Genomic DNA, 15,904 nt, shown 5'->3' on the forward strand with positions numbered 1-15,904 from the left:
ATTTTCTGAGAGTTTGCATTCAAAGAGCAGAGTTTTAGTTTTTGCTTTCAGCTTCCAGCAGTTAGAGCTGCTCAAAGGTATTGCTGTGGGCAAATTCACATCCTGAAACTGATCAGGGTGAGCTCCTGTTCCTTAGGTTTTGAGCAGCTGCCCTGGTAACTAAAAAGCAAAGTATGTATATGGTGTTTAAGTAGAAATGGGTAAGGAGGCTGTTTTCTTTCTTTCAGGTACAATGAATTGTTGTTTATTATTGATACTTGCCAAGGAGCATCCATGTATGAACGATTTTATTCACCCAATATAATGGCCTTGGCTAGCAGCCAAGTAGGAGAAGATTCTTTATCAGTAAGTAGATTTATCTGATCCTTAAGACAGTTTTCAGAATGCCTGAATTAGAAGTACAATTCCTACTGACTTTTAACTAAAGATTTCTCTTATTCAAATTGCTGAATGTATAAGGTATTTTGTGGGGGTTTGACAAAACTTGTAAGTGTGCTGTCCCAAAGAACCAGGCTAATGAAGGATTTCTATGCTTGCTGGCCAGTTCATGCATTGTCTAGGGATAGCACAGAATCTTACAGGAAGACTGCTGAGAGTTGGGTGTGAGGAATATTCAATCTAGGACTTACTATACTTGATATAAAACAAACCAAAATGCTAACCTTCACCTGCTGTAACTATATACCAGCTGAATTACAGAAGGAGCCATAGGAGAGATTCCAGCAGCTGGTCAGGATTACCTGAACCCATGCACTGCTATAAGAAACACTGGCTCTCCCAGCCCTGTTTTGAAAGTCCACAGATCCATGCTGGACCGTTCAGAGGGGGTTCTCTGCCTTTTGGGAAACACAGATATTGCCAGAATACAGTTTATAGATAAACTGCATTGTTCAGCCTATCAGCACTAGGTTTCTTCACAGCTAGCCATTTTCCTTGCATAATTTGCCTAAGAACAAAAAGAATCAAGCTTAACTTTTGCAATATGCTATTACATTCTGAATGTAATAGCAATGTTACATTCCTTCTCCTGAATGCTGAGTTCTCTCCTGCAAATGCCCAATAACTGCTGTGTGTTGTTTTTAAAGCATCAGCCTGACCTGGGGATTGGCGTTCACCTCATGGACAGATACACCTTCTATGTCTTAGAGTTCTTGGAAGAAATCCATCCAGCCAGTCAGACAAATATGAATGACCTAGTAAGTAGAATACTCAACATTCATGAATATGCTAATGACTTTAATAGTTCCAAAACTAATCTATTTTGTCTGTAGGGTTCTTCAAATGCTTTTTATGCTCCTGCTGTTTCTCTCGGAAGCAGCTTTGGAGGGTTTTTTTGCTATTGTTAAATGTAGTTGTGTAACACTTCAAGGATTGTCTTCATTTAAAAGTGCTTTGCTGGCTCCAGAAAAAAATAACCAAAATTAACCAGATTTTGTATTTTTGCTGAAAAAAATAATAAGGTATTCATTAGATATTTGTATTAATGTAATGAAGCATTTGCATGTGAAATATTTTAGCAGGAAGCTTCTAAAATCAGGATAGCAGACACTTTGCAGATGTGGAAAAGCAGGCATTGATGTTGTTTTGCAAAACAGCATCATGTGATTAAACAGTTAAAATTCTAACAGTGCACTCACAAATTCCTGCAGAGACTAATTTATCTGTATATCTGCTTAGATTCCAGAGCAAGATAGGTACAAATCCATCAGTGTTTGAACTTAATTCTAGCTGAGGCAAACATTACTGTAGATTTCAGGTATGAAGCAGAAGGAACAAAAGAATCCAACCAGGTAAAATATGACAAAATTTATGAAAATGCATCTCTAGCTGTAAGATATATACACTGGTGAGATGACATAAAAGTAACCATATTTTATTTGCTCCATTAACCCTTAATACCTGTTCCAATGCTAGTTTTTTTTTGTAGTAATGGGTTGTACTTTGGTACCTTGTAGCAACAAATCCTGCTGTGCCACATCAGTAATCTAAGAGCTACCACTTACAGAACACATTGTCGTAGATTCTTTTCTGTAAAAGGAGCAGCTGCTCGAAAGTTTTATGCCATCCTCTGTCTACAGAGGATGGTGTTAGCCTGACTGCTACATGTGTGCTAGAATTCTCTCCAAACAACCCACACTTGGCAGATTTTATGTTGATACAGAATTGATTCAATGGCTAAGACTCAAGGTTCTTTTACTTATTTCTATGGGAATGAAATTCTGTCCTATAATATAATACCTTCTAATTATGGGATACAAGTAAGTTTAAAATAAATCTTGATAAAGAAAAACATGCCAGTTCTTTATTGATTAAGTATCTTTGCCTAGCCTGTCCATTCAAATTAATTTGTGTTAATAATAAAAGGTAATAAAAAGGAACAGTACTTTCTACTGTGTAAGATACTCTCTGGGAAGTGGTATCGGTGGGCTGGCCAGAAGGATGTTAATCTGATTATTGTGAGAAGTGTAGAAGTTTGTTAGCTGGCCAAGTACTTTTTGAGCTCTTCAGAGAAGATACCTAACTGTGGTTTTGCTTCTATGCCAAGTACTCAGGAATAGCTGAGGGAAGTTACCCATACTGGTAAATTCCTTACATCATGTAAATCATCTTATCATGCATTGATCTGCTGATTGATGCTTGTGGAGTGGAAGAGAAGGGACACAAATATATTGTGATTTGTGATGATCTGTTCAAGGCCAGGTTGGATGGGACTTCAGGGCCTGGTCTAGTGGGAGGTGTCCCTGCCCCTGCCAGGAAAGTGGAACTTGGTGATCTTTAAGGTCTCTTGCAACCCAGACCATTGTATGATGAGGTACTGAGTTGTAATCTGCACACATTTCAGTAAATGTGACCACTTGACTTTGGATTGGTGCTTTTCAAGGCTGCATCTAAGAGTTCCAAAATGACATATGGTTAGTCCATGGTAAAGATATAAACCTGTTTTTTTGCCAGCAGTTGCAGGAGGTACTCTGGCACTGAAGGTACTCTATCCAACTCTCCAACTCTGATTTTTTAAGTTTAAAATAATGCTTTTCAAGATCAGGGTAACTTGCATTGCTCACTACTTAGCTTTAAAATTAAATGATCTTCAGTTGTTTCATCTTCTGATATGTCTAATGTCTTCTCTTTTTGAAGTACTGTGTATTTGTTATACCTCTTCTATCCTGTTACCTCTTTACTTTTCTCTAACCACTCTTGAAACAGCTTCTCTTCACATGCACCTAGGATTTGGATATTGCATTCCTGCAAAGAATGACACATCATTTTTCATAATCCACTCCACCTACTCCCCACCTGCTCCATCTGTGTTGCTAAGGGATAGCATAAAGCTGTGCAAATGACTGACTATAGGTTTGATCACAATTCCCTGAAAATAAAGAATACATTGAAATTTGTACATTTGTACATGGAAATGTTGTACATTTGAACTTTTAAAATAAGATTCAAATCAATTTCTAAATGAGGTGTCATTTATCATAAAATAGCTAAATTGTTGTTAGAAAAGTTAAGATAACAAAGTCGGGGGAGTTCTTTAGCTCTGTTTGGAAAAAAAAATTAAAATTTGGAAAATTTAATATAGGAAAAAGTGTGCTTAACTCAGCCAGTCTTTGCCTTTTCCTTTTTTTGTCAGAAGACCTTGTTTATTAGTGTTAGTCTGCTGTGGTATAATTGGTTTGCTGTCCTTTCTCAGAATGGTAGTGGATGGGTAGGTTTTTAACACTGAAGTTTTGTTCTCACTGCCACTTTATATTTTTACTCAAATTCATATCAATATCTTGCAGTAAACTGTTGCAGGACAGGTTAGAATTAGTTGGGTGCAGTATCAGTTTCCCACTTTCATGCTGATGCAGTTTATTAGGACATTCATACTCAAAACCTTGGTGAGAGACTTACTTGTATAACTGCAGCATAATTTATGCTTCAAATAGTGGGATTAAAGCAAATGCTTACTTTTTATGGTTTAGTTCAGAGAATTAGTTGTTATGTTTGTGTCCTTAATTGGAGCAAAGCTGGAGAAAATGGATAGTGTTTTGGTGAAAATGAGAACTGTAGCAAATTCGTGTGTGCATTAACAAATGGCTTTTGTATGGGAAGCATGATGCTGATGAGTCTAGTTCATTTTCACCACAGGGAGGATAACAAAGGGATGATTTGCCCCATCTTTTCTTTAGCAGCTGTGTGATAGCAGCCAGCAAGAGAGTTGGGAATCTTGAAAATAAGAGCTGAGTGTATATGTGTGCTTGTCTGCTTCAGGTAAAGGTGAAAGTGAGCTGAGCTGTCCCTGGACAAGCAGCCTAATGCTGCTTATAGGCTTGGGCTAAAAAGGGATAAAAGAGAAACTGGAATAGAGCAGAAGGGAGGAATGGGGAGGTAGAATCTGTCCTCTATGAAGAAAAGCCAGATAGATTGTTTCCTCTCTGGGAAACTTTTTGTAAGGTAAGACTCTGTTGTCCAGAAAGAATGTGCAACAAAAGCCTGTGCCTTTTGTGTCAGGCTGAGCACAGTATTTCTGCTGGGAAGTATGACCTGAATCTCACAGGTTTTTGTCAGTCATAATCTGGGATAATTCCAAGTTATATTTGCACTGAGCTGTTTAGGACCTGTGGTTTTGCCATAAGGATGCAACCTTGGAAGAGCTGACCCGTGATGTAATTTAGGTATATGAGCTCTAGTTCCTGTGGTTGATGGACCTGTATGTAAAAATCACTTGGAAAATGTAAGATTAAGAAAGATGAACACCCATGTGGAGAGTGACATTCTTAGTCCTGTATGTTAAATCTCTTCTGTAAAATGTTCTGTGTGGCTGGAATGTGAAGGACTCACATAACCTGCACTGTTACCAGGTGATTTGTGTTGTGGCAAGTCTGGTAGGACTTGTGCAAAACAGCTTTGTGTCCAGCGTGCATTTGTATTGCCTTCAGTGTCTGCTGGGTACATAGCAGACCTGTTACTTAAGAGACATTCTGTCTTGCCAGGTGTTCTAAATGCTGCAACAAATCTGTCACTGTTCCTTCTGCTTTTGTTAGTGCTGGTTTTGTCTTTCAGGTGTTGCAGCGTGTGTGAGATATAGGGGATCTGATATGTAAACAAAATACATGGATAAAATAATAAATAATAAGGTTTGTAGGTGTCACAGGATGTTTGTGAACTTCATGTAAATAAAGCACTTTTGGTATTAGAAGATCCTATGCATTAATTTGTAGGCTATAAATTAGAAACAAGAGTATTGGATTGTTTTTTTCCTGATCAAAATGTAGATTTTTGCTTCTTTATGAAGACTTCAGCATAGCTACTTATTAAAGCTTGTTTAATTTTGCATGCCTCCTTTTGGTAAATATGAAGAATTTATGCCCAGTTGTGACTTCTGGAAGGTTATAGCAGCATTGCTGCATCTGTATTCAACAATATATTTGTGCATTTATTAGTTAGATGTAATTGATGGTTGGCTTTCACAGGAGCATTTTTAAACTCCAGTGGCATTAATGTAAGGAAAAAGATTTTCAGAAATGCTTAATCAAGATGTTTATGCATTTTAATGCATTTTTTCTACCATTTTTTTCAGCTATGGAGCTTATACTGAAATCATTGCAAGTTATATGTATTATTTATATTTCTTTTTAGTAGTCGTTTCATTGTGGAAGGTGTATGTAGAGAGTGTTGGATGAGGGACAGGATGTGATTGCCCATCTTGGTTTCAGTTCCAGGTCTGTCCAAAAAGCTTGTGTGTTTCCACGCCTGGGCACCGGACAGACCTGTTCCAGCGAGACCCTCAGAACGTCCTGATCACGGATTTCTTCGGCAGCGTCAGGAAGGTGGAGATCACTGCAGAGAGGCTTTCCCTGGACAGGGATGTGCCTGGCCTGGAAAGCAAGTAAGTGGGCATGATTTACACCTGATTTCTATAGCTTTGTGCCACAAAAACAAAGTAGTTGTTTAGCTGCTGAGGAAAAAGAACTCTGACTTCCTGTCATTTCCTAAAAGGAATCAGGGAGTTAATGTGGACCTCCTACTGTCACAAAGTTGTCAGCTGAAAACTTTGTTTAAGAGTGCCCACTCCTTTCCTGACCCTCGTAAATAAATGCTGCTTAAGACCAAGGTGTGGATGTCAACAGCAACAGAAGTAGTTCAGAATTTTATTTCTTCCTTAACATTTCTTCTTTAGTGCTCAAATATTTTGTTACTGCAATTCCTGCTTGTGGTTGTTTGCCCCTCCCAGATAAGCCCAGAATATAAGCAATCAGGTTAGGTGTTTGATAACAATTAGCTTTTTAATAAATGCTTTGTTTCAGTTCTCTGAATTCTCTGGCCTTTGGCATTATTCTGTCCTGAGAATTTCTGTTCCTGAGATGCAGTGATTCATTTGATTAAAATTACTAGTGCAAGTTCATTGATTGAAGTCGTAACAGGGCTTCCATTACTTTGTGGATGAAGAAAGAAATATATAAACTTCTTTGTATTTTTGGGATTCTGTTGCCACCTATTGGGAAGATGTAAAGGAAGATTGTTCTGTAGGGTTTATTTAGCATTGTACTTCCATTTCTGTCGTGTCTTTTGTGCTTGATGATACTGCCCTGTAGGAGGGGAAACAAAGGATTGAAATATTGTGTTATATCAGGGACTAAATATTTTCAACACATAAATTCATGTAAATTCTTGTCTGCCTTGTTGTTTACTGCTGCTCAAGCCAGTGGATAGCAGTTTTATTTATTTTCAAGGTAACAGTAACTCTGGTACTTGTCATTATAAATATCCTACAAGGTTTAGTGTATTTCATATTTTACTTTCATATTGTGTTTTTATCTGGATCATATGCATTAGTACATACCATATAAATCTTAAGCTAGTTTTGTGATTCCTTAGTATAGAACAGTACTTAGTGGCATTAAATTGTTTTTTTCACTGAAGAATAAAAAAGCTCTTGGCAAGTAAAAGACATTTGACATTGCTAGTCAAAAACCATGATGAAAACTCACCTATGTGGATTTCTGATTTGTGGAAAATTGAAAGGAGAAATTGATTTTGAAGGACTTTACCATTCTGAAACAGAAAATGACTGGCTGGAATTTTCAGCTTTTTTTTTTTGGTGTCAGTAATGGAGAGGTTTTTGGTGCCTGATGCTACTGCACTGCACACATGGAAGCATGTTGAGAAATGGACATTCATGCACAGAGAGGAATATTATCCTTGTGAAATGTTCTGATATTTAATGAAAGATGTATTACATTATCATGGCAATCCACTTAGGTCTGTGAAATTGGAAGGGGTGGGGGCATGCTGGTTTAATGTCTGGTTTAATAGTTCTCCTTTATAAAATTTTCTAAAAAAGTACTTAAGTTCTCAGTGTCTTGTTACCATTTGGAAAGAGTTTATAAACAGTATGTTTTTAATGGAGGAGAAAGTATGGAATTGGTTAAAAAAGTGCTGAAAAATTGTAGTATAGCTCTAACAGACAATGATGTGGAGTGCTTAATAAATTCCTTAAGCAGAATTCTGAGGTCAGTACCTCTTGATATGACAGTTCTGTTTAGCTACAAGAAACTTAGGAATTACAACAAATTACATCTTGAAGTGAATTTATTGAATGAAAATGTTATTGCCTTTTAAAAATGCAGTTTTGGAGCATCTGATCTACAAGAACTAGTTACTCTGTTTTTTTAAAAGAATGTTTTGAACATTACACACACCTGTTTCTGAGAGTGTTGAGAAGACAGAACACAAATTACATGATTTTTGAATAGGTGCTACCACTAATTGTCCCAAAATAATGTAAGAATGACTCCTGAATGAAAGAATATGAGTGCTTATTCTTAATCCTTTCAGTGTCAGTTAAACCATTCTGTGCCTTTTGGGAATGCAGTGGCTGTTGACACTGTGAGGTAAAACAGCTGGGGGAGGATGGGGCTATTCTTTATATAAACGTTTATATAAGCCTATATTCTTTATGAAGCCTGGTTTATTCTTTTTTGTTTCATTGGGAGAGAACTCAACCAAGCTTATTAAAAGTGAAATAATCCTTCCAAAGTAGTTATGACTAATCACTAATATTGTTCATGCCCAGCATTGTTTTAAAAGCCCTGATGAAGCAGAAGAAAGTAATAAAGAATTGAACTTGGGCCCTTAAGAGTTTGTAAGATTTATTGACCAAGAGGTATCTGATAGATCACAAGTATATACTACTGGTACATGAAAATTTGTATTACATTGGTTACTGAGTGTAAAGATGTTATTGGTTTAATATTTGATGAAGTCTTGAGGCTTCATTCCTTTATGAATAATGTCCTGTGTTTTATTCTTCCCTCAATGTTAGCCTGATACCTTTTTTGTTCTCCTTTTACATACTGGTGGCAGTAGAATGCTACAGAATGTTTGTGTTACAAAGTATAACCACAAAATGAAATCTGGCCCTCAGCTCTGACACAGTCTTAAGTGGTCTGTGTTGGATCTGATTTGTTTGTTTTAAAGCTGCAGGTGTCACAGGTGCAGATAAGGATGTTAAAAGCCAAATGAACAAAAGAGGTAAACCACTGATTACACAGATTATGGGTAAAGAAGATGCTGTCGTGTGAGGCATGTAGCAGGATTGTACTGCTGGCAGACTGTTCAGTTCTCGTCTTGCCCACTGCTGCGACTTTGCCAAATCTTTTCAATGGAAGTTTGTTCTTTTGTTACACAATTGCTTAGCAATTACTTGGTTGTACAGCTCCGCTCCCCGGCCCAGCGTGAGCCGTAGCTGTGCAGCCAGATCAGAACTGGCAGCTTCACGTGGAGCTCGTGCCGTGACATTTGATGAGTGAGGCCTTTGAAGTTTCCTCTGGCTTGGGCTGAGACTCATACAGAGAACAACTACTAATTAACCAGAGAAGAGGCTTTCTTTCTAGCCACGTAGTGGTAGGTGAATATTTGCGAGTAAAAGCTTTAAAAAATAAAGAGAAGGTTCCTCTGCTGTTTCCTTTCTTCATAGCTGGTTCAGTCTAAGCTGTGCTCACTTCAAAGGGCTTGTTCTGCAGCTGCCTCAGTCCTGACAGGATCTGTAGCTGTCAATTTTAGCAGAAAATCTGACAGTCTAGGGGTTCTGAGGCTTCAGATGGTTATGTTTTGTCTAAATCCCCATGCAAGTGCGAAAAGTCAACATTAAGGAGTAGAAGAAATCCTGCTTCTTTGGAGGAGGAGCCTTGCAGGTTTTGAAAATTCCAATAAATTAGGAGTGTGTCTTTCAAAGTTGGATTGTAAGTCTACAGCCAGTTGGAACATTTTCTCCTTTTCAGTTTTTGTCATGAGGAAAAGACCTGTATCAGCAGAAAGTGTTGGTAAAAATTGGGATGAATATTTCCCTTGAGTGTAGTAAGGAGTGAATTAATGACAGCATCATGTAAAACCGTCCTAATTTCATTGCTTTTGAGAATTAGGCTTTGTATTAATGCTTCTGTTATGAAGAATTGTGATTCTTCACTACTGACAGTGACTGTTTTCCTAAAAATAAATAAATTGGTGACTTGTGTTAGGAGGGACGCTTGTAACAGGCTACTAATGAGTAATTAGTTCATTGGCAGAATATTGCTAGCTAATGTTCTCTCAATCTATTTTTTCTCTGTGTGTTGGTGTCTCTTCCCTGTCCTTTCTTCTTTTCCACCACCTATTTTCAATTTGATGTGCTTAGTAATTAAAGCTTCTGTTGCGTGGGTCCTGAAGCCTTGGGGAATCCACTTTATGAACCAATATGTAATTTGATTATTTGGCAAGTAGATGCTGCTCAGCTCAGAGGGCTTTCCTTAAATAAGAATGCCCTGTACCAGGTGCCACAAGTGTGTGGTCCTTTCACGTTTCATAAGTCACTTTTAGGACTAATTCTGCCAGTTCGCGTTGCCGGGCAGGTCCCGGTTCCTGCCGGGGCTCCCGCGCTCCGCGGGCCGGGCAGCGCCAGGCGGGCCCGTGGCCGCTCCCGGCCGGCGCCGGCAGGTGGCGCCATCGCGCCATCGCGGGAGCGCGGCGGGCGGGGCTGGGACCGTAACCGGGACTGGGGCTGGGACAGTGACTGTAACCGGGACGGTGACCGTGACCGGGACCGGGGCTGGGACAGTGACTGTAACCGGGACGGTGACCGTAACCGGGACTGGGGCTGGGACAGTGACTGTAACCGGGACGGTGACCGTAACTGGGGCTGGGACAGTGACTGTAACCGGGACGGTGACCGTGACCGGGACCGGGGCTGGGACAGTGACTGTAACCGGGACGGTGACCGTAACCGGGACTGGGGCTGGGATAGTGACTGTAACCGGGACGGTGACCGTAACTGGGGCTGGGGCAGTGGCTGTAAGCGAGGCTGGGACAGTGGCTGTAACCGGGAGAGGGGCTAGGATAGTGACCGTAACCGAGGCTGGGACCGGGACAGTGACCGTAATCGGGACCGGGGCTGGGACAGTGACTGCAACCTGGGCCGGACCGTGACCGTAACCGGGGCTGGGACAGTGACCGTATCCGGGACCGGGGCTGGGATAGTGACTGTAACCGGGACGGTGACTGTAACCGGGACCGGGGCTGGGACAGTGACTGTAACCGGGACGGTGACTGTAACCGGGACCGGGGCTGGGACAGTGACTGTAACCGGGACGGTGACCGTAACTGGGGCTGGGGCAGTGGCTGTAAGCGAGGCTGGGACAGTGGCTGTAACCGGGACCGGGACCGGGAGGGCCCTGCCGTTCCCGCCCCACGCCCCGCTCTGCGGGATCCCTTCGGAATCAGGCGGGTGTGGAAACCGGGAGTTCCGCTTGGTCCTTGTTCGGTGGAAATTCAACCGGATAATGGGAGGCTTTTTATCTTATTTTTCTACTGAAAATAAGATAAACCCAACCTGATAGAGATGTAACATGTTTCCGATTCAGAGTAATGTAACAATAGAAAAAACCCTCAGAATTTAGCAGGTCTCTATGCATCAGAGTTGAATTCCCAGTGGGAATAAAAAGCTGTTATTTTTAAGACCACAAACATCTTCAGATGGGTTTCATAATTTTTCCCATGAAGAACACTAATCACTTACATACATACTGTATTTTCTCTAATGTCTTACAGATTTATTCTGTTCTAGTGGTAAGTTTGGATTTTTTAATCCATGTGCTTTTGTAATAGCCTACAAGTAATCAAAGAAGATGGCTGAGCCCATACTTGCTGTTAAATATTATTGCTGGATTTCCTAAAGTATTTTGTAAATATATTTGGGGTTTCTTTGCTTCCATAAAGATAGGTCAGCATATACATAGGCATATATACACACACTCCTATACCTACTAGTGTAAAAGAACTTTTCAAGGTAATACAAGTGAAATTATTATGAAGACTATAGAAGGAAAAATTACTTAGGAGGGCACAGTCTCACTAGTATAATGTTGGCTTAAAATAAATAAGGATGACTGACAATATCGAAAGGAACTGCAAGTATAAATTGTGTTGGGAAGTTTTTAAATCCACTAAAGTGCTGTGCTTGGTAATTACAGTCCCTGTTTAGCAAAGTATTTTTAAAAGCAGCTTGGAACAATTTAGTTTTTGTTCCTTTGAAAGGATTTTTGACCATGCATTTTGGCAGATATTGGGTTTTTTTTGGTAATAAAAAAAGGTTTTGTTTCAAAACTATAGCTCTTGACTCAGACTTTCTTTGGTGATTTTTTTCCCCCCTCTTCCTCCAAATTTTTGTTCTGTGTGTGATCCTCCATTATTTCTATAAGAAACCTTCAATTGTTGTGCTCTATCATTTCACATTTTCAGTATAACACTGCTTTGTCGAACCTATATATGGTTAATTATTTCTAGGTATAATTTTAATAGGCAAAGAAACCTCTTGGTCTGTAGAGGTACCATGAAGCACGTGCAAGTGAATGGCAGTATTTTACTGGATTCAGCTTTTGAATCAACTTCAGTACCTTTACATTCTTCACAAATGACTTTAATATGCCAGTTGACTTGGGCACGTGTGTTAGGCAGTCTACAATTGTTGCATGGCAGATTTAGTTGGAAATCTTAAGTATATCTAGTAGATTTTAACATCATCTAGACAGCTTGAGAATATCTAGGTATCAGAGGGTATTTAATGTAGGGTTTTTATTTTGTTTTTCTTTATCCACTCCTTTTTATACCTTTCCTATGTAAAATTCTTGTTTTGTTTCATTATTTCTTCTTCATCTCTTCTCCCTGTGTGATCTTTACTTGCTATTATTTTTGCAGTTGAGCAGGCTGCTTTATAATTGCAGTCTCCTGAAGTGCTTGTTATTCTTTCTAGTGCTATTTATATGGAGGTCCTGGCTTGATCTTCTTGCTTTGCTGCCCAGGTGCTAAATAAAAATTAATGTCTGTTTCTAGTGGTATTTCTGTAGCTGTGTGCTCTTATGTTGCTGCTGAAGAAGACCATGAAAACAGCTGTGGTATTTGGCATAAGTCTGACCAGGAAATATTTTCATGTAATTTTGGCATGTTTTCAGCACTGAGAGGTAACATGGGAATTTCAATAAAACTGTATTACTATTATTTGCTTCCTGTCAGAAGTACCAGAGCTGCCAATGATGTTTGTTAGGATACCCTTCTTGTATGATTTCTAGCAGAGTGAAAAAAACAGGGGTGAAGAGAAGCAGGCATCTGGAAGCAGTGACTGTGGAACTCTTAGGTCTTTGGAATTCAGAGGCCAAGCTCGCATCAACATTTGTTATGCCCTAGAAATGAATCTGTACACATAACTATTAAATTTTCAAGGCTCAAGCAGAATTATTGCTTTTTAAAAATATGGTATTAGGCCATATGCAAATTATTTTAGTCTTTGCTGCTTTTCATATTGTCAAAAAGCTTACCCTTGATTTTTTGAGCACCTGAGGGATGACCTTCTGGATGGTCAGAAATTTTTGCCTCTGAAAATTCCTGTCTTGCCCAAAACTGTGGGGTTAAAGGAGCTGTGAAGTGAAGTGCATTCACAATGTATTTATATAACAATTGTTAAAAGACCATAAACTGATCTTGGTCTACACCTTCCAGCCCTCAATAGGAGGGACCTTTCTCAAGTCAGGCATTTGCTGGACCAAAGCTCTCATCATAGAGCTCTTACATTGATTACTGAAACGCAAGTCCCTGAAGCCCTGTTGTTGGTCTTGGTGAGCTGCACGATGGTCTGGAAGATTGAGATGTGTCCCTGCTTGTTTCTGAAGGCTCTGCCACACTCAGGTTATGCTGCTCAGTGGGCATACTGACACCTAGTTCTGTAGCAAAGAGTGAAATGTAAGTTGTGAAAGAAGAGCTGAACTCCAAAAAAAAAAAAAAAAAACCCATTGTATTATTGCCGGGCATCTCTTTTCCATCCAGCTAGGTCTTTGAATAGACGAGTGCAAATTTCTGATATCAGGGGAGCAAGAAAGTCACAATTGCATCAAAGGATGGAAAGAAAACTAGAGGTGATTACAAAAGGCAATTCTGATCACATAAAGCACTGGATTTACAGATGGCTTGCTGAGTACTGTTTAGTATTACTTTATAAAATGAGATTGTTTTATGTGTTTGGTCAAGAGTATCAGAAATCTATAGAAACAGATGCTGAATACATCTACTGAAGTGCCCAAGCTACTGTTAAGATTATTTTATAAAATTTGTGGGATGGCAAAATATTAACTTTGAGGTGAGATTGATCTTTCAAGATAAGACAGTAATACTGTAAACAAAGAATTGACTGCAAAATGGGATTTATTCAGCATTTTTGCTGGCAGAAGACTGATTGCATGAAGGATTTGTTATTGGTAAATAGCAAGAGAAAGAAACAAGAAGTAATGGAGTACAATAAAGTCCTCTGTATCCCCTGAAGTGGAACAAGAAAAGAAAGGATGAGGCAGGATACCTAGGGAGCTGGAGGAATACCTGTTCAGGGGTTGGATATGTTGTATCTTTTGAATCCTAGTAAACTTAATTAGTTTGAGTTTACTTAAGTTTCCAGTTGACTATTTGGAGATTCCTGGAATGGCAACTGTGGATGCTCAGCTTCTACAGAATGGTGACAGCCAACCTCTGCTCTGCCAGTTAAATTGGGCACAAGTTTATATGATATTGAAAAAGAACTGGAAAGGTTGAAACCCCCTTGGTCATTTGTCTAGAGATCAGAGCTAATTTGGAACATAAAGGCAGGCAGGGTTTCTCTTTCACAAAATGAGCTGGGAATTGCTGCTCCCAGTGTGTGTAAGTGTGAAGATGTGTTTATATTCTCTAATGTAGCACCAGCATTTATTGCAAACTGAAATTACTATATTTTTATCTAACCAAAATATATAAGAGTTTCTTATGGATGCACGAATGGTTCAAATCAGTGGGCTCCTAAAATATGTAGATTGAAACCATGAAATTGTTTAGGGAATTCCCCTTTCACTTTGTACATACGACATGAAATTAGTGGGAGCCCTGCATTTCTTGAGCAGCATTTGGGTGACAGGCAGGAATGAGAATTTAGAAGCAAGTTTGGAGAGGGAGAATGTGTCTTCTTCCCACCCCAGCCAAGTGTCGAGACAAGAATAGTGCAGTCCACTAGTTCCCAAGAGAAGGCAAGACCACAACGGAGGCTAGAATCTCCTTTCCTGTAGGGAAGGGAAGAGTAATTGTTGAACATTGTTATTCAAAGTTGCTTTAGCATAAATTCCTTGAATTATATAATAGCCATTTAAAATTTCTCTTCTTACTAGTTAAAAAAAGTTGCTGAAGTGTAGCTGATATACCAGTTTGCTCCACTACTAAGGGAATGGTTTATCAGAAACTGAAACAATTAAAAATGTTGCACCTTCCTCCTGCCTTCTGTTGCTGGATTTTAATTTTACAGTGTTACTTTCTGTGTAATTCTCTGTGTAGTTGCTATGTGAAAAACATACCAAAAAAAATCAATTCTGGAGGGATCAGAAGCAGAGGAAGAGACTGTATAATACTGGTATATTGGTATAATTTTAGACACTGATTGAAGGATAAGGAAAAGCTCTGCTAATCTTTCGGATTAATCTTCAACAGACGATAATCTTTAAATTGATGTTATGCTTTCATTCTTTCTGTGTTTCGTATCTCAATATTTAAAAAATGTTCATTCGACTGTTGGTTTTTCAGCAGTCAGTGATAAATGACAGATGCTTGGATTCATACAGATTCAGAATGTAGATGGTGCTTTGTAGAAGTGGGTTCTCTCTTATTCTGAAAAATGTTTGACATGAGCAGTCTGAGTACCCTCATCAAGTTCACCATTACTGAAAGTGGGTTTGCTGTCCTGGGACACTGAATGTTCTCGAGCCAAAGCTGGGTGCATTTATCCCGCTTGGGCCAGCCGAGGTGGCAGTCAGAGCAGGCCCTGAGCTGCATCTCCCAGACACCGTGGCTGTGCCGTAGCGGTTCCTGGGCGCCTCTTGCACTCCTCTGTCATGGCAGATCTGCTGCCTCGCTGGGAGGGGCAGGGGCTGCGCTGCCAGGACAGAGCAGATCACAGAATCACAGAAGTTCAAGACTGGAAGAGACCTATAAGATCATCAAGTCCAGTCGATGTTCTAACTGTTCAACTAGATCATGGCAGCAAGTGCCACATCCAGTCTTTTTTTGAATTCTTCAAGGGATGATGACTCCACCACCTCACTGGGTAAATGATTCCAGTATCTGACCACTCTTTCTGTGAAATATTTCCTTCTTAATTCTAACTTACATCTCGCTTGACGCAACTTGAGACTGTGTCCTCTTGTTCTATCTGTTGTTGCCTGGAGAAAGAGACCGACCCCCAGCTCACCACAGCCACCCTTCAGGAAGTTGTAGAGAGCGATGAGGTCGCCCCTTAGTCTCCTTTTCTCCAGGCTGAACAACCCCAGCTCCCTCAGTCGCTCTTCGTATGGCTTGTGTTCCAAGCCCCTTATTAGTCTCGTTGCCC

The 15,904-nt window shown here is 39.7% G+C and overlaps 1 protein-coding gene across 1 annotated transcript in view; it reads left to right on the forward strand.

The window, feature by feature from the left end:
- Positions 1–15,904, forward strand: part of PIGK (phosphatidylinositol glycan anchor biosynthesis class K) — a 70,537-nt gene that overhangs the window by 12,102 nt on the left and 42,531 nt on the right. Inside the window, 3 exon segments of the mRNA XM_058808084.1 lie at positions 228–345; positions 1,086–1,196; positions 5,700–5,872. Coding sequence (XP_058664067.1) covers positions 228–345; positions 1,086–1,196; positions 5,700–5,872 — 402 coding nt within the window.

Source organism: Ammospiza caudacuta, chromosome 7 (assembly GCF_027887145.1).
Source record: "Ammospiza caudacuta isolate bAmmCau1 chromosome 7, bAmmCau1.pri, whole genome shotgun sequence".
Classification (NCBI taxonomy): Eukaryota; Metazoa; Chordata; class Aves; order Passeriformes; family Passerellidae; genus Ammospiza; species Ammospiza caudacuta.